The sequence below is a fragment of the Pongo abelii genome, chromosome 19 (genome assembly GCF_028885655.2).
Source record: "Pongo abelii isolate AG06213 chromosome 19, NHGRI_mPonAbe1-v2.0_pri, whole genome shotgun sequence".
NCBI lineage: Eukaryota > Metazoa > Chordata > Mammalia > Primates > Hominidae > Pongo > Pongo abelii.
In genome coordinates this window covers 74,509,318-74,531,298 of record NC_072004.2, presented here as the reverse complement: position 1 = coordinate 74,531,298, position 21,981 = coordinate 74,509,318, and the positions used below count along the sequence as shown (strand labels likewise).

Below are 21,981 nucleotides of genomic sequence, written 5' to 3'. Positions count from 1 at the left end.
CCAGCGAAGCAAGGGACATTGAGAAGCTTGTCCTAAAACCCGGAAGGCCCTCGCGGAGCATGGAGATCGGATAAGGCGGGGTGCTCCCCCGGTTTTCCGATGTGTTGCAAATCTAAGAGCTTCTTTCTCTCTCTCTCTTTTTTTTTTTTTCTGTAACTACCCCCCCTCCCTTTTGCTTCAGGGTTGCAAAAGCAAAGAGCAATAAAAAAAAAAAAAAAAAAAAAAAAAAAACCGCGCTCACACTCAGACACACACCAGTGGCGACAGGGGAGAGTTGGAAAGACGCAGGAGAGAAGCAGGAGGCAGGAGGCAGCGGGGATGGAGCAATGGGAGCGGGAAGCAGGCAGGTTTCCTTGCAAATCCCCCTCCGGCCTCACGCCGTCTCGCCGGCCCCGGCAGGGGAGCGAGGACCCCGGCGAACAGATGGAGGAGTGGAGCTCGCTCTAGGCAGCTGGGCTTGGCCGGAGAATGGAGGAGCCACCAAGCGACCGGCTGATTGGAAGAGAAACGCAGAGCGATGGAGGCGGGGGTAGGAGGACGATTTCTCTGCGGGGACTGGCGGCGGCGTACACGCCCGGGTCGGGCGCTGCAGAGCTTGGCTGGCTTTCAACCCGCGCTCGCCGGCTCCAGCCCCGCGCGCCCCCACCCTTAGCCCTCCCGGCGGCTCCGCAGGTGAGTGCGAGCTGGGGGCAGAAAGATCCAAAAGTCTCAACATGCCCGCCCTGCAAAAAAGAAAAAAAAGAAAAAGAAAAAAAAAAGAAGAAAACCATTTTTCTTTAAAGAAAAAAAAAATTTTTTTGTGCAACCCCTAGAGCAGTGGGAGGGAAGGGGTGAGGCTGAGCCGCCCGGAGGAGGCGGAGGGGCCAGGCGAGGCCGGGGTGGCCCGGGAGGCGGCGGCGCCGAGGCGGCTCTGACGGGCAAGCGCTCGGAGCGGCGCTGCGCTGCGCCGAGGCGGGCGGGCGGGCGGGCGGAGCGGGGCGGGCGGAGCGCGGCGCGTGGGGCTCGCCATTAGCCGTCGCTCCGCTTCGCCATCTCGGGCTTTGTCTAGCGACTCGCTGCCCCGGCGTCGGCTGCAGCGGAGCTGCGGCTCGACTGTTCGGCCCGCCGTGCTCCCAGGTGCCCCCGGCCTGCGCTCCCATCCACACGCTCGGTAAGTGAGCCCGGGCGCCGCGGATTTCGGGGGAAAGGGGTTGCTACAAGTGGCGGCGGCGCCGATCTCCATGCGCCCGGGCAGGCCTGGGGAGCCATGCCGAGTTGGATTGAACCGGCTCCCACAGCGGCCTCTCCGCCGGAGCCCGTCGTTCCCTTGCCGTTTCCGGGGTGTAAAGAGCAACGGGGATTTTTTTTTTTTTTTAATGCAGAGGTTTTAGTTTTTGGGGTTTAAGTTTCGTATGTGCCGTTCGGCAATGAGAGGACCGCGAGGTAGGCACCGAAGCTGGACGCCGCGATCGGCGTGCGTGCGCCCCAAACCAGTGGCCGCGCTCCGGGGGATGAGGGTGGGCGCGGACCGCTCGCTCCGGGAGGCGGGAGAGAGCTGGTCTGGAAGCCCTAGTCTGAGCTGGGAGGACTTGGGAGAGAGCTCCGGAGCAGGGCTGTGGGCGCCTCCCGAGCCTTCCCGGACGCCGGGGGCCCCTCCGGGCACCCTCTCCGCGGCCGCGCCTCGGCCCTCCCTCCCGCGCCGGCGAAGCCTGCTAGTTCCCCCGCGGGTCTGGCGAGGTCGCTCTCGGCGCCCGCCCGCCCGCCTCGGCTCCGAGCCCCGCCGCCATCCGGACGGCTGCGTGTCTCCCTGCCCCGGCCCCCCCCCCTTCCCCGGCGGCGGCAGCAGCAGCAGCAGCAGCCGCCGCCGCCACCAGCACCACCACCACCACCACCACCCCCCTCCCCTCCTTCCTTCCCTCCGCCTCGGCCGCCCGGGTCCCCCCAGCTCCCGCCCCTCCTCCCAGCTGCCCCCCGCGGAGCCCGCCCGGGCAGGCTGTGGGAGGGAGCGGAGCCGGCGAGGCGGGCGGGCTGGCGCTCGCTCCCCGGGGGTCGGTGTGCGCTCTACGGGGAAGGACGCGCTCGCTGCCCCGCTTCTCCCGCCCCCCCTCCCGCTCCTCCTCCTCCCTTCTCCCTCCTCCTCCCCGCTCCGGCGGCTGAGGCTGCGGCGGCGGCGGGGGGTGTGCGAGCTGAGGCCGGGGCCGGCGGCGGGCGGGCTGCCTGCAGGCGGAGGGCGCTGTGCTTTGTGCTTTTCGCCGCGAGGAGCAGCAGGCAGCAGCCACAGCCGCCGCCGCCGCCACAGCAGCAGCAGCCGCCGCCCCAGCGCCGCCGCCTCGCCCGGAGGAGGAGCCGCTGCCGCCGCGGGAGGGAGCTGCGGCTGTGCCCGGCCGAGCGGGGGAGGGCGCCGCCACTCAGAGCCGGGGAGGGAGCCGCCGGAGCGGGAAGCCCGGAGGCCGCGCTGCGCCGGGTAACCGAGGCGGCTGGGGACGCGCGCTGGGGTCGGGGCCGGACGTCAGGGAGCGAACCGCGGGATGCGGTGGGCGCCCAGCGGGGACCCGAAGCGACCACCGAGCAGGGGACCGGGCGCGAGCAGATCAGGGCACTTGGGAGGACGCCGAGAGCCGGGGGAGGGGAAGGCAGGAAGCGAGGCCTGAGCCGAGCCCCGGCCGCTGGCGGAGGAGCCCGCGCTTCTCGGAGCCGGCAGGCGCAGTTCTCCCCGGCCGCCGGAGGGGGCGGCGGGGCCGGTGAGCGCTGCGCCCCCGCCTCCCGGCCGCCGTCCTCCCGCCCTCTCCTTGGCTCGGCTCCCCGGAGGCCGGGGCGGGGGCGCCGGCGGGGCTGGGCCGCAGGCTCGGGGGAGGAGGCGGCGGTTCCCGCCGCGGTCGCGCCTCTGTGCCGGGCTCCTCCGTGCGCGTCGGGGTGGTTGGGCGGTGGCGGCGCCTCTGGCCGGGGTGGGTGGCTCGGGGGCGGGGGGCAGGCTAGGCCGCTTCTCTCCGGCTGCTTGCCCGCCTGTGCGGGCGGGGACGGCGAAGGGAGCCCGGGAGGGGGGAGCGGCGGGAATCCGGATCCGGTCCCCGGGGGCGGTGCGGCCGCTGCGCTCCGGGGCTGGCGGCGGCTGCGCTGCGTCCGGGTCCCCGCCGGGTTGCGGAGGCGGGGGGAACCGGCCGGGGGGAGGCGGGAGGAGGAGACTGGGGCGCGTGCACGCTTCCGTGGCCGCGCGCGCCCTTTACCCGCCCTTCCTCTTCCCCCGCCCTCCAGCCTGGGGCCTCCCCGGGGCGGGCGCTCCGAGGAGGAGGAGATTTTTTTCTTTTTTTTTTTTTTTTGGCTGGGGTTGGGAAGGGGGGCGGAGGGCGGGCGCTCGCTGCACGCGGGAGCTAGGAGCAGGCCCTCGCGTGGGCAGGGGAGGGCGCGCGCCGCGGAGCTGGGCTGCAGGGGCTGGGGGAGGGGGTCACGAAGAAGAGGAGGGGCGCACTCCCACTCCCATAGACCCGTTAAGTCTAATAAGGTCATGGCTGGGTCTCTGAGAGTGTGGACCTGCCCCCTCCTACTCTGGGCGGGGAGGGTTAGAAAGTCGTTCACCTCTCAACCTTCCTGAGTGGGAACTGGTATGTCTTCCAAAGGGTGAGGTGGCTTTGACCCCGGGTTGCCCGGCCAGCACGACCGAGGAGGTGGCTGGACAGCTGGAGGATGAACGGAGAAGCCGACTGCCCCACAGACCTGGAAATGGCCGCCCCCAAAGGCCAAGGTAGGGGCATCCACCCCCGGCCCTCTGAAACTTAAACCCTCTTTCCCTCGTGGCTGCGGGGCTCACTCCCTTCTTCAAGGGCTTTTTCAGTCTGCATACACTGAACTGGGGGAGAAAGTGCCTTGAGTATTTATGAATCAAGCATCGCCCACACTTGGGGTTTGGCTGAATCTAAATTATTTGGCCTGGAGTGGCTCACCTCCTCTCTCTCCCTGTCCCTCACCCTCTGTGTTAGAGGAGGCCTGCATTCTGAGGTTCCCATTCAGCCTGAAGTGTGTCCCAGCCCAGTGTCCTGGAATGGGAGGAAGTATGAGTGTAGAGGAAGGGTCAGGAAGGGGTTGGGGAAGGCTTCTCAGGCTTTTTAGGAAGACCATGAGGTTTTTTAGAGGCAGATGGAGAAAAGGGCTGTTTTGGTGGTTTTAGCCCCCAAGCCATGGGATATATGTACTCAACTAGATCTCTGCCCCATTCAGCAGTGATCCAGTCTAGATGAGGATAGAGGGTAGGATGAAGCTGGGCAGCTGGCCATGCTTGTGGGACATTGAGGGGAGAGGGGATTATGGATCCATGTGGCCCATTCTGCAGAATCTCTGGCCTAGGTTACGAGATGCAAATGAAAATGGAGAGCCCTTTTGACTTCTGGCCTTGGGTGGCTATTCTCCCAGCCCATCCACAGAGGCCTAGAGCTCTCTGGGGCTGCATTTCAGTGGTTGAAAATAACTGTTCCAGACCTGGTCTTGGTTCCCTGGGTAGTTGGGCTGACAAGACAGCTTGTAATTCTGGGGTTTCTCCCTGGAGCAGGGCCCTGAGAGTTTTTGTGCACCTGCCTACCTTGCCTCGGAGCTGCCCTGTATCCTGCTTCTGTTTCCTTTTTCTTATTTGCCAGAAATTCTCCCTTGATCTGCTTTAAGGGGCTAGGGGATGGTAGGTATCTCTAACATTGGTTTCCAGCTGTGCAGGAGAGACATCTGCATGGGTTTTCCTTACTGTCCACACCCCATTCTCAGTTGTTGCACATTTAGAATATCCACTCAGAACTTGAACTTGGCAGCACATTTAGATATATTGCCTCCCTGCTTCCCTCCTTCTCTGACAAGTTACCTCGTTTCCCACAAAGCCCTGAATGACTGTACCTTCATTTCCACCCCTCTTCCCCTTACAGCAAATAGCTGCCCGTTGCAGCTTGGCACAGTAGAAATGATAATAGCTTTGAAGCAAGCCAGACTTGAGTTCAAGCCTGGCTTTCTAGGTATAGCATGGTCTGGACTGGAGTCTCTGCCCTGATCCAGTATGGCCACAGTTTCCTTAGGGCTGAGCCATATCTTGTCTCTGCCTTCAGATGGGAAGCAACCAGGGGCTGCGATGCCCTAGGGAGGAAGAGTTGAGCACTCAAGAACTGGGGAACAGATCGGGGGGATAGCATGAGCCAGGCATGATGGCCTCTGTTACCCTTTACCAGACCGTTGGTCCCAGGAAGACATGCTGACTTTGCTGGAATGCATGAAGAACAACCTTCCATCCAATGACAGCTCCAAGTTCAAAACCACCGAATCACATATGGACTGGGAAAAAGTAGCATTTAAGGACTTTTCTGGAGACATGTGCAAGCTCAAATGGGTGGAGATTTCTAATGAGGTAACTGATCCCCCTTTTCTGACACACACACACATACACGTGCACACATACCCCCACTCAGCGTGGTGGGGGAAGTGAAACAGGCTGTAAACAGGAAGGAAAGAGACCAGGAGAGGCGTTCATGTGGTCTCCCGTTAGCTCTCTACCTGCCCCTTTGCATTTTGGGAGGTGGCATGGTTGACAGCCCTGGCTTAAAGTTAGCCACTTTCTATCTGAGTGGTCTTGAGCCGAACAGCCTGAGCTGTGCTGAGATTGCACGCTGAGATTGACGGAGGTGCTAGCATGGACCACCAGGTTGAGGTCAGTTAGTCCCCTTGTTGCTGGCCTTTGGTGTGTACTGACTGCCTGGGCCTCTGCGGTAGGCATGGGCCAGTGCCTAGGTGTCATGCTGCCTGCTTCATTTGGCTGTTGGCCTCTGCTCTTCTTTGGTAAATTTAGTCTAGTAAAGAGTAGAAGAGACCCGTTATAAGATGGGGGTATGCTACTGTGTGGCATTTTCCTTTTCCTAACTTCCCCTTCCACCCCTCTTCCTCCAGGTGAGGAAGTTCCGTACATTGACAGAATTGATCCTCGATGCTCAGGAACATGTTAAAAATCCTTACAAAGGCAAAAAGCTCAAGGTGAGTTACTAGGAGGAGGAACACGAGGGGTATGGGAGGAAAGGTCCAAAGAACGGATGTATTTGACCTCCATTATGTCCTTGTCCCTTCTTCCAGAAACACCCAGACTTCCCAAAGAAGCCCCTGACCCCTTATTTCCGCTTCTTCATGGAGAAGCGGGCCAAGTATGCGAAACTCCACCCTGAGATGAGCAACCTGGACCTAACCAAGATTCTGTCCAAGAAATACAAGGAGCTTCCGGAGAAGAAGAAGGTGGGGGGAGGAGAGATAAGGTGGGAGGAGGGGCGAGGCTGGGAGCAGCTGGTGTGGTGTGGGTCAGTTGGAGGTAGGCCTTGGAGAAACCTGGCATCAGGGATGAGGGTGAGTCAGCACAGCAGAATAGGTCCTGGGCAGCCACACCTGATTGCCCCTTCCTTGGTCCACACATGGTCAGGCACAGGCACCATCACAGATGTAAATCAGACAGCAGATGCTCAGACCAACCTTTCCCCCTACAGAAAACCCACAGCATTCTGTTTCATCAAGCTCTCTCTCCCCCATACACCCATCCTCACTGTTAGGCTGCGCAGCACTTCTTCACCCTCTATGACGTTTCCCGTCATGGTCTCATTTGATACTTGCAATGTCTTTATAAAAGTAACCCCAGGAAAAGGTTATCCCAGTTTTGTGGGCAAGGAACTGAGGTGCAGGAGGGTTAAGTGTCCCAGGTGACACGACTGTTGATGCTAGAGCAGGATTTAGTGCCCCAGAGTCCCAGTCCAGTGCTGTTACTGCCATGTCCACCTGTGAAGTGCACTTCCTTCTTCACGCACACGTGTTCACTCAAGGACACACATTGTCCCTCCTGGCCTCATACTGTTCCTTGCAGAGGTCGGGCACTGTCCCAGACCATCAAAGCATTAACTCTGGGTGGAGGGTTGCCCAAGCCTCCCAGGCAGGGCTGCAGTCACAGAGCTTAGGAGGTCCCTCCCAGAGATAGGCAGCAAAACATTGGAGGAGCCTGCAGATGGGACACGAGGAAGATGGGATGGGGACAGAGGACACAAAGAAGAGACACTGGACAAGGAGACAGAGCCAGGGATAGATGGGGAAGGGCAGCAGGAAAGACAAGAAGCACATCTGCTTAGAGAGAAAACAAAGTCATACACAGCCAGTTCTCAAAAGGGGGCACTGGCCGCTGCCATGCTATGAGTAGCCCTTTTTCCTGGTTGGCATACCCTGGCTGCAGACTCACATGCCCTTGGTGCCGTACCCAAAAAAGAAGGCAGCTGTCTGCAACCACCACCAAGCAGAGGGGTATGGATTGCTGGAACTGTTGACCCCTTTGATGAGGATGTTGGACAGTTGACTGCACACACGCAAACACTCTCATGGGATGGGAGGGAGAGGCCAAGCTCTAGAGTCAGAGCCAGGGAAGGCCAGAAGAAACTGGTAGAGTGGACAAGGTGCTGTCCTGGGGGACACAAGACTTGGGCCTGTTCTCCTGGCTCTGCCACTGAATCGCTGTGTATGGGGCCTTTGGTAAGTCATTTCACTTCTGTGGGCCTGGTCTTTATGTGAGGTGAGGCAGTTCTGTGTGGTGCCCTCCAGCTCTAAAACTGTTTTGTCTGAGGAGGACTGAGATGGGGGAAGAGGAGGCTGAGCTCTGCTTCTGGTTTTCTGTGGGAACTGTGGGAAAGGAGCACTGCCTCGCTATGCGTGGTGCTTCTATAAGAGGCAGGGGTTGGGTTCAATTGCCATGAGCTCCTGGCACCTGCCAGTGCCACTCTTGTGAGCCGCGAGGATGAAAGAAGAGATGGACATTGTGTGGGAGCCAAGAGAGAAGGTCGATGAGGAAGAGAAAGAGACACATTGGAAAGGAGGAACAAGAGGGAGACTATGGAGAAGTGGGGAAAGATGCAGGGAGGGAGTGAGGTGAGAGTGGGGAGGCTAAAAAGGGGATGATGAAGGGAAGGGAAGCGAAGTGGTGGGAAAGAATGAGTGGGCTGAGGGAGGGAGGGCTGGAGGGGCCAGACAGCCGGGATCCTGGAGAAAAGAGAAGAAGGTGATGGTGTCAGAACTGGGCCGGAAGATGCAGGGTAGCTGGCTGAGACTTGTATTGGAAGAACTCACTCTGGGTTCCCCTCCACACAATCTCCCCTCATGCCTTGGGAACAGGACTCAGCCCAGCCCTGGCCATAGATGTAGAGGCTACCTACAAGGGGACAGACTAATGTCAGCTGCCACAGACAGTGAGAAGAGGGAGTGACAGGAGCAAGGCCTGCACCCGACTCCACTGTGAGAGTTCTGTGGTGTTGGAGAAACGAGTGGGGGAGCCTCAGCGCTGCCACTGTGCGCTGTGTGACCGTGGGTAATGCCACGGCCCCCTTCTGGGACTCTCGCTCAGGAGAGAATAGGATGTAGGATTCAGTGTCTGGGCAACCCCTGCAGCTCCCACCATCTGTGGTAGAAGCCAGCAGGTCTGCTCTGTGGTGAGTCCCGCCAGGAGGCGGGCAGGGCGCCAGCCTCCACTCCCTGCATCACAGCGTGGGAGGCAGAAGAGCCAGCGAGGAGGGGTCTGGGTGGCCTTCATAGCTCAGGGTGAGATACCCTTGGGTCCTGGGTGACCCCATCCCCTCCTCCCCCCAGATGAAATATATTCAGGACTTCCAGAGAGAGAAACAGGAGTTCGAGCGAAACCTGGCCCGATTCAGGTAAGGCAGTGGATCCCAGAGGAGGGCCACGGGGCACTGGGGGCAGCAGAATAGGCTAACCCTGGCCAGAGCCTTGAGTTTGCCATCTCTGAGGCATGGAAGAGGATGGGTCACATGTGAGCCCTAGTGTGTCATGCTCGGGGCAGAGACAGGCAGGCAGCCACCGTCCCACTGAGCCCCAGCTGAAAGGCCAGGAGGCTTGGTGGGTGGGGCAGCTAGCTTGAGTCTGCCCTGGCAGCGTCCCCTGCTGATCCTTGCTCCCCGTGTCCTGGCTAGGGAGGATCACCCTGACCTAATCCAGAATGCCAAGAAATCGGACATCCCAGAGAAGCCCAAAACCCCCCAGCAGCTGTGGTACACCCACGAGAAGAAGGTGTATCTCAAAGTGCGGCCAGATGTGAGTGTCCGGCCAAGGGTTCGGGGTGGAGGATGCACGGCGGTGGCCAGGGGGGAGCCGCGCCAGGTCGGCCGGGCACGGTGCAGGGGAGCAGGAGAGGAGGCCCCTCCCCAGGGGTGGGCTGCATGGACAGGGCCCGGGCCAGCTGGCGTGCGAGCGTGTGCGTGTGTGCGTGCGTGTATGAGCCAGTCCCCTTGCACCCAGGCGGGATCCCCGCCTCTCCGCCTTCCCCTCCTGGCCTGTGGGGGACACTGATGTGACCTCCCATGGCCTGAGGGGGCGGGGGCCTCTGTGCCCCCTTCCCCCTTCCCCCCTCCCCCTGCCCCCGGCTGCTTGTGCGTGTCTGACGGCTTTTGGTTTGCAGGCCACTACGAAGGAGGTGAAGGACTCCCTGGGGAAGCAGTGGTCTCAGCTCTCGGACAAAAAGAGGCTGAAATGGATTCATAAGGCCCTGGAGCAGCGGAAGGAGTACGAGGTTAGGCTTCCGCTGCGCTCCTCCCCGTCCGGCTCTTCACGAGCCTCTGCCCTCCGACTCCGTGGCCACCGCACTCTGCGGGAGGTGTCACTCCCCATCCCTCTGTTGAGGGAGGGGCCTTCTGGGCCCCTCACCTCTGCCCCTACCTTCCCTACCCCCCACCCCCATGAGATCTCAGGCTAGGGCAGGGCAGGGCACCACGTCTCGTGTGACACCACTGACGCGCAGCCACCCCCAGCTTTGCTCCCTGCCTGCCCTCCCCAGCGGCTCTCCCCCTGCCCCTGCCCCCAGCTAACTCCACACCCCATTACCCTCCGTCCCCCCACCTGGCTCTGCAGGAGATCATGAGAGACTATATCCAGAAGCACCCAGAGCTGAACATCAGTGAGGAGGGTATCACCAAGTCCACCCTCACCAAGGCTGAACGCCAGCTCAAGGACAAGTTTGACGGGCGACCCACCAAGCCACCTCCGTGAGCGTTGCCCTGGGGTGGGTGGGCGAGTGGGCAGCTGGGAAGTTGGGCTGGGCTCTGCAGGTGAGAAGGCCTGCTGCCCTGCTCGCTCACGGGCTGCGCGTCTCTACCCCCGCGGCTCTGATAGGAACAGCTACTCGCTGTACTGCGCAGAGCTCATGGCCAACATGAAGGACGTGCCCAGCACGGAGCGCATGGTGCTGTGCAGCCAGCAGTGGAAGCTGCTGTCCCAGAAGGAGAAGGACGCCTATCACAAGAAGTGTGACCAGGTGAGCTGTGGCAGGGGCCACCCTGCCTTGGGGTTTTGAAGCATGAGGTCTGATCCCATCTTGGGCCAGTGAGTCCCTGGTGGCGTGTGCCTTGGGTACCTGCCTCCAATACAGTGTGGGGCTGGGCTGAGCCCGTCCAGGCAGGGAGTCCAGCCCACACCCAGGCTCTGGAGGCCCGCTGAAGGTCACTGTCCTCCGAGTACTGCAGGGTCTGTGGTGACACTGTCTCCAGACTGATCCTGACTCCACTCACTTTCCCAGAAAAAGAAAGATTACGAGGTGGAGCTGCTCCGTTTCCTCGAGGTGAGTGTTCCTCCGGTGGGGCAGTGGGCAGAGAAGACTGGGACTTGGCAGGCAGAGCCCTGGTGAGCCCCTGGATATAGGGCACCATGCAGTCTGGGTGCCGGGCATGCAGCCCCGTGCTCCTCTTTCCTGTCCAGAGCCTGCCTGAGGAGGAGCAGCAGCGGGTCTTGGGGGAAGAGAAGATGCTGAACATCAACAAGAAGCAGGCCACCAGCCCCGCCTCCAAGAAGCCAGCCCAGGAAGGGGGCAAGGTGGGCAGAGGGTGCGGCCGCACAGGCGGGGGTGGGCAAGACTGGGCTCCCTGGCAGCACCCACGGACCCCGACCCTCTGCACCTGGACAGGGCGGCTCGGAGAAGCCCAAGCGGCCCGTGTCGGCCATGTTCATCTTCTCGGAGGAGAAGCGGCGGCAGCTGCAGGAGGAGCGGCCTGAGCTCTCCGAGAGCGAGCTGACCCGCCTGCTGGCCCGAATGTGGAACGACCTGTCTGAGAAGAAGAAGGTCAGGCTGCCTGGCGGAGCGCTCTGCCCCCAGGGGGGCTGCCAGGGCCCCCTCCTCCCCTTGGCGGGCCGTGCCACCTCGCCCCTGGCCGCCTGAGCCACGCGGTGCCTGGGCTGGGACGTGGGGCCGGCGCCCAGCAGCCGGAAGGCGGGAAGCTGTCAGCTGAACGCCGCGGTGGCGAGCCCCAGGCGGGAGACATCTGCACCAGCCCACGCCTCTGCCCGCCGGCGGGAGCGCCTGGGCTGCTGCGCGGGGAGCGCGCGCCCCCTGGGGGTGGGTGGAAGGCTGACGCCCGGGCCATCCCCGCAGGCCAAGTACAAGGCCCGGGAGGCGGCGCTCAAGGCTCAGTCGGAGAGGAAGCCCGGCGGGGAGCGCGAGGAACGGGGCAAGCTGCCCGAGTCCCCCAAAAGAGCTGAGGAGATCTGGCAACAGAGCGTTATCGGCGACTACCTGGCCCGCTTCAAGGTGACGGGTGGGAAAGGGTAGTACTGCCGCCTCTAGCCCCGGGTGACCCCTCCCACGGCTGATACCCTTATCGGTCCCCAGAATGACCGGGTGAAGGCCTTGAAAGCCATGGAAATGACCTGGAATAACATGGAAAAGAAGGAGAAACTGATGTGGATAAAGAAGGCAGCCGAAGACCAAAAGCGATACGAGGTAGGAATGGGGCTGGGGCCACCCCATTCATTGAAAGCTCAGGAACTCCCCTTTGGTTGGACAGCTCTGAGCAAGAAGGCCCAGCCTTGGTCTGTGACTCTTAGCAAGTCTCAGCTTCCTTCTCTGAACCCCTCTCATCAGTAAGGTGGGGGTGACATTGCTAACCTCCAGGCTGACTCGGGGGATGCGAGCAGTTGTGAAAGCACTTGTAAACTGTGGTGCCTGCTTCAGACGTGAGCTGTTAGGAAGTTGCTCACTAGCTACCTGTTTCTCCTCCACCCTGGCACAGAAAGACAGCCAGCTAAGGTGCTGATGGCATGAGGCAGAAGGCAGCACTATTTTGGGGGTGGGACTGGGGGGTGAGTGTGACCTTTCCTCCCTCCAGAGAGAGCTGAGTGAGATGCGGGCACCTCCAGCTGCTACAAATTCTTCCAAGAAGATGAAATTCCAGGGAGAACCCAAGAAGCCTCCCATGTGAGCCTGGGGGTTGGAGCCTGCCCTGGAGGTGGGAGAGGGTCAGGGCTGGACGGCTGCTTTGTTGGGGTCCTGACCCTCCTTGTACCACCCCCACCTCCCAGGAACGGTTACCAGAAGTTCTCCCAGGAGCTGCTGTCCAATGGGGAGCTGAACCACCTGCCACTGAAGGAGCGCATGGTGGAGATTGGCAGCCGCTGGCAGCGCATCTCCCAGAGCCAGAAGGAGCACTACAAAAAGCTGGCCGAGGAGCAGCAAAAGCAGTACAAGGTGCACCTGGACCTCTGGGTCAAGGTGAGAGGGCAAGGGACCCCTTGGAAGGAACAGAGAGGCATCAGACTAAGCCAGCACCAGCCCAGCCTGGCCCATCCACCCACTTGTGCTGGTTGGTCTCATTCATGATTTCATTCCATGCCCTCGCAATTCTTCAGGATAACGGTCACTATCCCCCTTTTATTTTTTTTTTTTATTTTATTTTTTGAGACAGTCTTGCTCTCTTCCCCAGGCTGGAGTACAGTGGTGCAGGCTTGGCTCACTGCAACCTCCACCTCCCAGGTTCAAGCGATTCTCCTTCCACACTCTCCAGAGTAGCTGGGGCTACAGACGTGTACCACAACACCTGGCTAATTTTTGTATTTTTAGTAGAGATGGGGTTTCACCATGTTGGGCAGGCTGGTCTGAACTCCTGACCTCATGTGATCCGCCCACCTCGGCCTCCCAAAGCGCTGGGATTACAGGCTTGAGCCACCGTCCACAGCCACTATCACCCTTTTAAAAATAAGGAAACCAAGGCTCAGAGAGGTTAAGTAACTTGCCCAAGGTCACACAGTAAGTAGAAGAATCCAAATCAGACTGCCTTTTCCTCCCCCATCCGGGACCACAGGACCTTTCCTAGACTCCTGGCCTTTGTGCTTCCCCTCTGTGCTTTGGTTGAGTAGTCAGATCTATAAAGTGGAGAGAATCACCTGTGTCCTTCCCACTCACCGAGGCAGGTTGGCCAAGGACCCAGGATGATTGTGGGAATTTGCTGTTTCAGGAGTTTGGTGAGCCCCACTGCCTCATCGGTGGCTCAAGGGTTTGGTGTTGGGGTGTGGTTGATGATGCCAGGCTGACTCATCACGGGGGCACTTCTTTGGAGTGAGGAGGACTCTGATAGGAGCTTCCATTTGCGAAAAGCAACAGGGAAAATGTGAAAACCAACAGTCTTAGTGGTTTAGAGAAGGACTCTGGGCATCAGAAGCAGAAATACTAGAGTTTGGGGCCAGCGCAGTGGCTCATGCCTGTAATCCTAGCACTTTGGGAGCCCAAGGTGTGAAGGATCACTTGAGGCCAGGAGTTCAAGACCATCCTGTGCGACATAGTGAGACTGCTATCTCTACAAAAAATTATAAGGTAGCATGGTGTGGTGGTACATGCCTGTAGTCCCAGCTACTCTGGAGGCTGAGTTGGAAGGATCACTTGAGCCTGGGAAGGTCAAGGCTGCAGTGAGCTGAGATTGTGCCACTGCACTCCAGCCTGGGTGACAGAGCAAGACCCTGTTTCAAAAAAAAATTAGAGCTGTGTTCTCAGATCCCAGGGGCTCTCTGCAGAGACCCAAAATCTAGGGAGCCTGGGAGGGGTAAGATGGGGTGATGATATATAAATGCTCAGCCCACTGCCTAGCACTGGGCCAGCATGCTCAGTCAGCAGTAGTTGGCTATGTTCCAACCCTTGCCGCCTCTGTCTCCCCCAGAGCCTGTCTCCCCAGGACCGTGCAGCATACAAAGAGTACATCTCCAACGTGAGTCTGGGAGCAGAGCAGCAGTGGGGTAGGGGTGGGGGAATTCAGGGGTGTCTGGAACTCATGGCTGCCACCTTTGTGTCCCCATCCTGCAGAAACGTAAGAGCATGACCAAGCTGCGAGGCCCAAACCCCAAATCCAGCCGGACTACTCTGCAGTCCAAGTCGGTAAGGAGCCCCTCCCAGATGCAGGGGCGTGGGGCGGGGGGCACTGCCTGGAATGGCTGGGCAGAGACCAGAGACCACTGATGTGCCTCCGTCCCTCCAAGGAGTCCGAGGAGGATGATGAAGAGGATGAGGATGACGAGGACGAGGATGAAGAAGAGGAAGATGATGAGAATGGGGACTCCTCTGAAGATGGCGGGGACTCCTCTGAGTCCAGCAGCGAGGACGAGAGCGAAGATGGGGACGAGGTGGGGCAGACAGGGCACAGTGGGAGGGGAGGGGAGTCCTGCCAGGAGGGCCACCTGGTGACTCCACATCCTTTCTCACCCCCCAGAATGAAGAGGATGACGAGGATGAAGACGACGACGAGGATGACGATGAGGATGAAGACAACGAGTCCGAGGGCAGCAGCTCCAGCTCCTCCTCCTCAGGGGACTCCTCAGACTCTGACTCCAACTGAGGCTCAGCCCCACCCCAGGGCAGCCAGGGAGAGCCCAGGGGCTCCCCTCCCCAACTGACCACCTTTGTTTCTCCCCCATGTTCTGTCCCCTGCCCCCCTGGCCTCCCCCACTTTCTTTCTTTCTTTAAAAAAAAAAAAAATACGGTGGGGGTAAGGGGCTGGAGGAGCCCAGGCCAGGACGCTGCAGCCTCAGAGACATCAGCCCTTGAGGGTCCTCCTCCAGGGACAGCAACTATCAGACTAAGCCAGCACCAGACCAGCCTGGCCCACCCCACCTACTTCTGCACTTGCGGTTCCGGCATGGACAATGGACCGGAGAGTGGGGGTGGGGGGTCCCAAAGAGTTTGATGAGGCCCTCCACACCTACGGCCCAATCCAAGGTGGGGTGGAAGCTTGGGGAAGACCCATTCCTTCCCAGAGGGGCCTGCCACCTGGACCCCTGCATTGGAACTGGAGGCAGGGAACATGGGGAGAGGAGGGTCGGTGCCTTCAAGAAAACAGGCGCTGCCCTGGTGGCCCTCTCCCCTGCCCCCTGCAGGAAGGAGCTGCCTGGACCCGTTCATGGGGGAGGGGGCAGAAGTGTTTTTTATATATGTGTATATATTTTTTTTTAAGCTCTGAGCTGTCAACGAGACGTTTCCTACCGATCTCGGCTGCCGTCTCTGTTGTCATTTCTGGGAGAGGGAGGGTTTAGGGGTAGGTTTGGAACCTTTTAAAAATGGTCTTGATGTGTGTGGAAGAGAGTATGTGTATGTGTGTTCCTGTACATAGCATGGGTGCAGCTGTGGATGTGTGCAAAAGAGAGAGTGTGAGTGTGTGTGTGTGTGTGTGTGTAAGGGGGTCTGTCCTAGAGCCCACATCAGTTTGTTGTGAATCTGGAAAAAGGGTCGGTGAGGGCCGGGAGATGTTGACCCTGGTGGGAGCAGGCTGAGGCTGCCCCGTTCTCCACATCCTCTGTTTTGCCCAGTCTCTGATTCCATTAGGGGGAGTGTGCTGAAGCCATTCTCGGATGCTTCCCAGACCAGGCTCCCTTTGCCAGAGTCACATGCATCCAAGCTGCTGGTCTCCATTGTCCAGCAGGAAGGCGGAAAGGCAGGCAAGATGGTGTGAAGCTTAAAGCTTGTATTTGGTGGAAAAGGCCTCCCCTGTTCATCTGAGAGGCCAAGCCTGGCTACCCCAGGCTCGGAACCTGGGCTTCAAGAAATGTGCTGGGAGCTCCTAACTTAGACATCCCTCCAGCCTTCCTTGAATCCTCCCAGCACCCCCTATTTCCTTTAATTTCTCAGGTCTGCTCCCTCCTCCCCCAACCCCACAGCTGGGCAAGAAGTCTGCAAAAGCTGCATCTGCAGCTGTCTCTAACTCTTTCCAGCCATCTCCCGTATTTTTTGGTACCTTGAGTCCTTGACTCTTAATAAGCCAAGCCACCTTATCTCTGTAGTTCTTATTTTTTTGTTGACTAAATTTGGGGGGTTCTTTTTTTATGGTCATGTCAATGACCTATTAAATTGGGGCTTGGTGCTTTTCCACCTTCCCCCTCTGAATGAAAGCCAAGGAATGGGGGAAGAGCGGGAACTCTGCCGCGGAGGTGGAGCAGGAACGGTGAAGGGCCCTGGTCCCAGAGAGGCTGGTGGGTCCCTCTCCCAAAGGAAGGCAGACAGTCTCTGCTTTGCCTTGGACCTTGGTGCTGGGGGTGGGGAGGCCTGGGGGGGACACTCCCCACTCCCATTCCCCTTTGTCCTAATCCTGGAATTAAGTACAGGGGTTTATAGGTTCTATTTCTTCCCAAGAGCCCTGCAAAGAACCCCAGTTTCCTATTTGGATGCCCCTACACTGTTGTGTTTCAGTGGAATGTATTTTCATTTAAAAACAACTTTGAATGGGGCACTTTTTCTTTCCTGTTTTAAAAATTGAAAAATTCTTACAGTACAAACAGGACTGTCAGGGTGGGGGTGTTGGTGCTGTAAGAGGTCACTCTTGAGTGCATTTTGGCACTGGGATGGGATGGCTGGGGTGGGAAGACCCCCATCCCCGCCCCCAACTTTTTTTCTAATATTTAAGGAGTGTTTTGTAGGATTCAACAACCACCACAACTTGAATTTGTATCATGGGAGGTGGGAGGGAGTGGCTTAGAGGTGTCTGCCTATGCTTAAAGCCAACTGTGGAAGTTTTGTTTTCCCTTTTTTGTATAATAAAGTGAAAAACAAAGGTTTGACTGCTGTCTGGTCACTGGAATCAATGAAGGTTCACAGGGGTGACCCAACAGGTTTGATCTATAAAAATGCTTGAAGCCAATTTGCCTTTTCTTCCTAGAACTATCTTCCTCTTCCCTAAAGATTCCATAGGCAACCTACCTTCACATTGTTCTGTGCTACTGTTCTTGCCCTTTTCTCAATTCCATTTGTTCACCTTGGGTTGTGAGACCACTAAAGACTCTGAGAAGTTAGAGAACAAATGCATTTTCACCCAAAGTACATGGTCTTGGGGAATTGGAGGTGATGAGCTATTAGGGTCAAGGGTTCGCCCTGGGCGTGCAAGCCTTCCTAGTGTAGGGCTTATCGTGGGGAGTTGAGGGAGCACGCTCTCACTTTGAGCCTTCAGCTCCACCCCGGGTTAAAGGTTAAGGATTGAGGATGACTTTCCTAAGACCATCTAGGCCTCTGATGGGAAGTGGGCTGGGCTGGGCTGGGACGACTCGCTCTCTGAGATTAAGGGAAGACACCCTTTCCTGCGCAGGCCTTGGCTGGGTTCCTGGAACCTCAAAGGGCTGCAGACCCAGGTCCTGTCTGAGAACTCTCTCCCAGCCCTTGCCCCTATCCTATAGTGGCCAAACTTCTAAAAAGCTTGTTGTGCCTCTTGGCCTCCCACTTACCACCATCCTTTGAGGCTCCTTGCTAAGGTCACCAACATGTTCATTACATCTGGTGAACACTTGTCTGTCTTTTGCCTTCTTGGTCTACTCTGTTGGTGTCAGCTCTTCCTCATTTTATCCCAGGTGTTCATGTCTCTCCCTTCAACCTCCCATTATCACCCATATGCAACCATTCCGAAAGGTGGTGCCGACAGAGACTGCTCTTCCAAGCTACAGACCTGTGTAGACACCCTTGCATCCCCTGGGATATCTTGCAGACATCTCATACCTCAAGACCTGAAATGATTACCAAACGCTTAGTCATTCAACCTAGAAGGCAGAGTATTGGCCTTGACTCCTCTCTCCCTTTCACCTCGAGGTTCGATCACCTAGACCTCTCCATTCCACTTCCTAAAGCTGTCTCAAATCTGTCAACCCCTCCCACAGGGTAGCTCCCACAGCTGCCACTCCCATCCTATTTAAGGCCACCATCATTGCTCAACTTCTGCAAAGACCTCCTAAAGCTGGTCTTCCTACTTCCACTCTCGCCCCCTACAGCCCATTCTTCACATGGCAGCCAAAGTTATCTCAGAAATAAATCTGATTATTTCTGTACTGAAAATTTACCATGTCTTACCATGGCCCTACAAGGCTTGGCCCCTGCATTCCTTCTCTTATCTTCTCTCACCCTGCTCTTCCTAACCACTTACAACGATCCAACCAAGTGATCTCTTCTGTTCCTCAAACATGCCTACCTGCAGGGTCTTGGCACCTGTTCTCTCTGCCCAGAATGGCTATTCCTCCAACTCTACACATACCTGATTTTTGTTTCATTCTTTAGGCCTCAACTCACATGTCCTCTCACAGAGAAGCCTTTCTCAACCACCTGCTCTAGAGAGGCCTCCTCCATCTTCTTGTTTATGTATTTGTTCATTATCTATCTCCCCAAGTAGAAGACACCTTATCTGCTTGTTCATTACAGTAATCTCAGCACCTGAAACTGCCTGATATACATTTGACACTCAAGAAAGATTTGTTGAGTGGGTGAATAAGTCTGGCCCACAAGGCCCTTGGGGATCTGCTGCCCCTGTTAGCCCTGCCCTGACTCTAGCCACACTGACCGTTCACGTCTCGAACATAACATGCTGTCTCCCAGGGCCTATACACATGGTGTTCTCTCTGCCTAGTTAATTCAGGGCTCCACTTAAAAGACTACTTCCTTCCCTGAACTCCTGAGAAAAAGGGTCTCCACACTATACGTTTCTTCAGCAGCCTGAATGCCTTCACACTCAGGCCTTATTTCCTTCACATCAGGCCTTCCTAGGCTGTAAGCTGCGCTAGGACAAGGTTTGTGTGTCTCTCTTGCTTGTTGCTGTAACCCCAGGGCCTCACCCAGAGTCAGGACCAGCTCAGGCCTTAGTGTTTATGAACTGGTGCTAACTGTGGAGACTGGGCACGTGCCCAAAGAGGTCACCACCACAGAGCAGCCCAGGCCAAGCACAGAATGAATAGTACAGTCTAGTTGTAAAGAAGTTTGGTATGAGGATGGCCATGGGTGGGGATATGAGGAAGGATTTAGGTAAACAGGGAGAAGCCAGGAGGATTTTCTGGCCATGGCACAAATTCCTTAGGGCAGAATGTACTGGGCATATTTAGGTAAGAAACAGATCAGCATCACTGGAGTAAAGAATTCCTGAAAAGGAGGCGGGAGGTAAGAGAAAACAAAGGTTGAGGCTATGTTGTTGAAGTTCCTGAAGACCTAGCATACTTCTCTGTGCCAGATCTAAGTTCAACCACCTTTCGGGTCTCCATCAGCTGATCCCGCAGTAACCTCAACATATCCCAGACTGAAGTCACCCTGTGTCCTCCCATGTCCTCCCTTGAGTTCCCCATCCTAGTTAAAGGTGTTTTCAAGACCTCCCTCTCCTTTCCTCCACACATCTCAATCAATAACAAAAACCTACTGCTTTTGGCCAGGCCCAGTGGTTTATGCCTGTAATCCCAGCATTTGGGAGGCTGAGGCAGGCGGATCTCCTAAGGTCAGAAGTTCGAGACCAGCCTGGCCAACATGGTGAAACCCTGTCTATACTAAAAACACAAAACAAAAATTAGCCGAGCGTGGTGCCGTGCGCCGGTAATCCCAGCTATTCAGGAGGCTGAGGCATGAGAATTGCTTGAACCCGGGAGGCAGAAGTTGCCGTGAGCTGAGATCGCACCTGAGTGACAGAGCAAAATGCTGTCTAAAAAAACAAAACAAAACAAAACAAAAAATCTACTGCTTCTAAATTATTCTCCAGACCACACTCCAGCATGATCCACTAAAAATATAAGTCTGGTGAATGATTCCCCTTGAGGACTCCTCACGGCTTACAGGCTAAAGCCCACAAACTTTTCAACACCTACTTTGCTTTGTCCTGTATGATCCAGCCTGCTCACCTCCTGCTGCTCTGCCACCCACTCTTCTGTTCCAGCTTGATCCATGCTTCTGAAGCTTCCAGTTGGGGATGTCCAATGCCTTCTTGGCCTACCTTCACCTGGTTCATCTCCCTCTGTAAGAAGTTTTTCTTTGTCTTCTTTTTTGTTTTGAGACGGAGTCTCGCTCTGTTGCCCAGGCTGGAGTGCAGTGGCGCAATCTCAGCTCACCGCAACCTCCGCCTCCCGGGTTCAAGCGATTCTCCTGCCTAAGCCTCCCAAGTAGCTGGGATTACAGGAGCCCGCCACCACGTCCAGCTAATTTTTGCATTTTTGCAGGCTGGTCTCGAACTCCTGGCCTCCCAAAGTGCTGGGATTACAGGCCTGGGCCACCGCACCCTGCCCAAGAAGCCTTTCTTGACCAACTCTTTTACATCATTTGATGTCTCCTTTTGGCTACCTCTGTTCTTTCTCTGTTGTTTTCGTCACACGATTTTGCAATTATTATCCTGTCTGTCTATCCACAAGACAGTGAACTTCTTGAAGAAGCACAACTGTCTTATATCATCTTTTATCCCAGCACCTGGAGCACCGTAAGAATAACAGCTAAGATTTACCAAGCACTTACACAGAGCTAAGAGTTTCACATGCACTGACTTGTTAATCACTACAGCAACGCAAGGAGACAGGACTATCATTATGCCCACTGACAACAGAGGAAACTGAGGCACAGGAAACTCATTTGCTAGGCCCAACGATTTAAATTCAAATCAGACGCCTGATCTGAACTACTCTGGAATATCGCCTCAATAAATGTTTGCTGTTTCTCGGGAGAAATCGGTGAGAAAAAAATAGGTATTTGCTGAAAACTAAAAACCAAAGATGGCTCCAAGTATGTGATTTCAGACTATCCTCCTTTTTAATCTTATCTCTTGAGGGGAGAGGACTGTCACACAACCGTTCCAGGACACCACACGCAGAGTAACCGAGATGAAAGCGCCAATGCAGCCATCCACGGCGGCTGGGAAAAGGCCTGCCCCTTCCTAAGGTAAAGAGGAACTGAGAGCGTGAGCATAGGGACACGCTGCACCCAGGGGAACAGCACTGGGTCGGGGGAAGGATCTGGCCAGTGCCAAGCAGGCTGTCTGAGGGGTTGGGGGTCCAGCGTGGGTTCCGGAAGCAGGAAAGGCGAGCAGGTGTGGGATCTAAATTAGGACGAGGGGCGGGGAGGGCGCTCTGCGCAGAAGGGCGCAGTTCGGCCTCCGACCTCAGCAGCGGACCCTCATCTCGGCCGCTTGTTGGTTCGCAGGCCTGGAGTGGGCTGAGACCCGCCCAGAAACCGGGAAAACTGAGGCGCGGGCGAGCCCCTTCGGCTCCACGGGCTTTCCGCCCCGAGGTCCTAACTGCGCCCCACTTCAAGTCTGGCCTCTTCACAGAAGTGGCTGCACGCCTCGGGGTAAAGGGGGGAGAGGGGGGTGGGGGGGGGAAAGAGAGCGGGGAGCCCCGAGGGAAGGGCGGGGGAGCCTGGGCCGGAAGGCGTCCCAGGCTCGGTTGGCAGCCGGCGCTCTCTTTCGACGCCACCCGCTGCCCCCGCCCCCGAGCCGGCCGGGACGGCACAACGTCTCCGCCCCCAGCGCACCGCGCACCTCACCTTGAACGCCGCCCCACCCACCCCCATCTTATTGGGCCTCCCGGGCCGAGGCCTCCCGGCGATTGGTCGGGGAGGTCCGCGAAGGCCCCGCCCATCTCTCCGCCCCCGTTCCCGTCCGCCGGTACTTTGGACGGCGGCGTGGCGCCCCTCCTCCCCTCCCGGTCCCCGCCCCCTGGAGCAAATGCTGCCGAGCTGCGGCCGCGGGGCAGATGCACGCGCTCGGGCCCTTCTAGCAGGCGCGAGCAGTCGCTGGGCGCGCGAAAGCGAAAGAAGGAAGAGGAAGGGAGGGGGAGGGCGGGGTGTTGGGGAGGGGCGGGAGGAGGAAGAGGAGGAGGTTGGAGCGCGCTCGCGCTTGGCCTCGCGCCCGCGCAGAGGGAGGGAGAGAGGGGTGCGCGCGCGCACGCTCGCGTTCTCGCTCGCTCCATCCATCCATCCTCCCGTCGCGGCACACGCGC

At 57.8% G+C, this 21,981-nt stretch overlaps 1 protein-coding gene and 1 long non-coding RNA gene across 9 annotated transcripts; one reads left to right on the top strand and one right to left on the bottom strand.

Annotated features, from left to right (window-relative positions):
- The first annotated feature begins 242 nt into the window (after positions 1–242).
- On the top strand, positions 243–15,262 carry UBTF (upstream binding transcription factor). 8 transcript variants are annotated; one of them, XM_054537070.2, is made up of 21 exons: positions 543–672; positions 3,594–3,718; positions 5,178–5,353; positions 5,890–5,973; positions 6,070–6,225; positions 8,602–8,666; positions 8,943–9,063; positions 9,428–9,538; positions 9,877–10,010; positions 10,138–10,279; positions 10,541–10,582; positions 10,720–10,833; positions 10,925–11,080; positions 11,390–11,545; positions 11,627–11,737; positions 12,123–12,211; positions 12,316–12,505; positions 13,944–13,991; positions 14,087–14,158; positions 14,260–14,403; positions 14,490–15,262. In XM_054537070.2, the coding sequence occupies exons 2-21, from the start codon at positions 3,661–3,663 to the stop codon at positions 14,613–14,615; spliced, it is 2,295 nt and encodes a 764-aa protein (XP_054393045.1). In that variant the 5' UTR covers positions 543–672; positions 3,594–3,660; the 3' UTR covers positions 14,616–15,262. The 8 variants fall into 8 exon arrangements, with proteins under 8 accessions (XP_054393046.1, XP_054393045.1, XP_002827486.1 ...); XM_024234373.3 differs by lacking the exon at positions 543–672 and adding an exon at positions 913–1,150; XM_024234372.3 differs by lacking the exon at positions 543–672 and adding an exon at positions 2,309–2,443.
- Positions 14,744–21,591, bottom strand: LOC129051402 (uncharacterized). The gene is made up of 2 exons (XR_008515620.2): positions 17,485–21,591; positions 14,744–17,047 (listed from the first exon to the last, which is right to left on the bottom strand). It is a non-coding gene; the product is annotated as an uncharacterized LOC129051402 (long non-coding RNA).
- Between the last annotated feature and the right edge of the window lie 390 nt (positions 21,592–21,981).

What these genes read in the sequence shown, in the direction of transcription:
- UBTF (XM_054537070.2), top strand. Translation starts at nt 3,661, where the DNA reads ATGAACGGAGAAGCCGACTGCCCCACAGACCTGGAAATGGCCGCCCCC. An exon ending in AGCTGCTCCGTTTCCTCGAG is followed by an intron (nt 10,583 to 10,719) that starts GTGAGTGTTCCT and finishes TTTCCTGTCCAG; the next exon opens with AGCCTGCCTGAGGAGGAGCA. An exon ending in ACAAAGAGTACATCTCCAAC is followed by an intron (nt 13,992 to 14,086) that starts GTGAGTCTGGGA and finishes CCCATCCTGCAG; the next exon opens with AAACGTAAGAGCATGACCAA.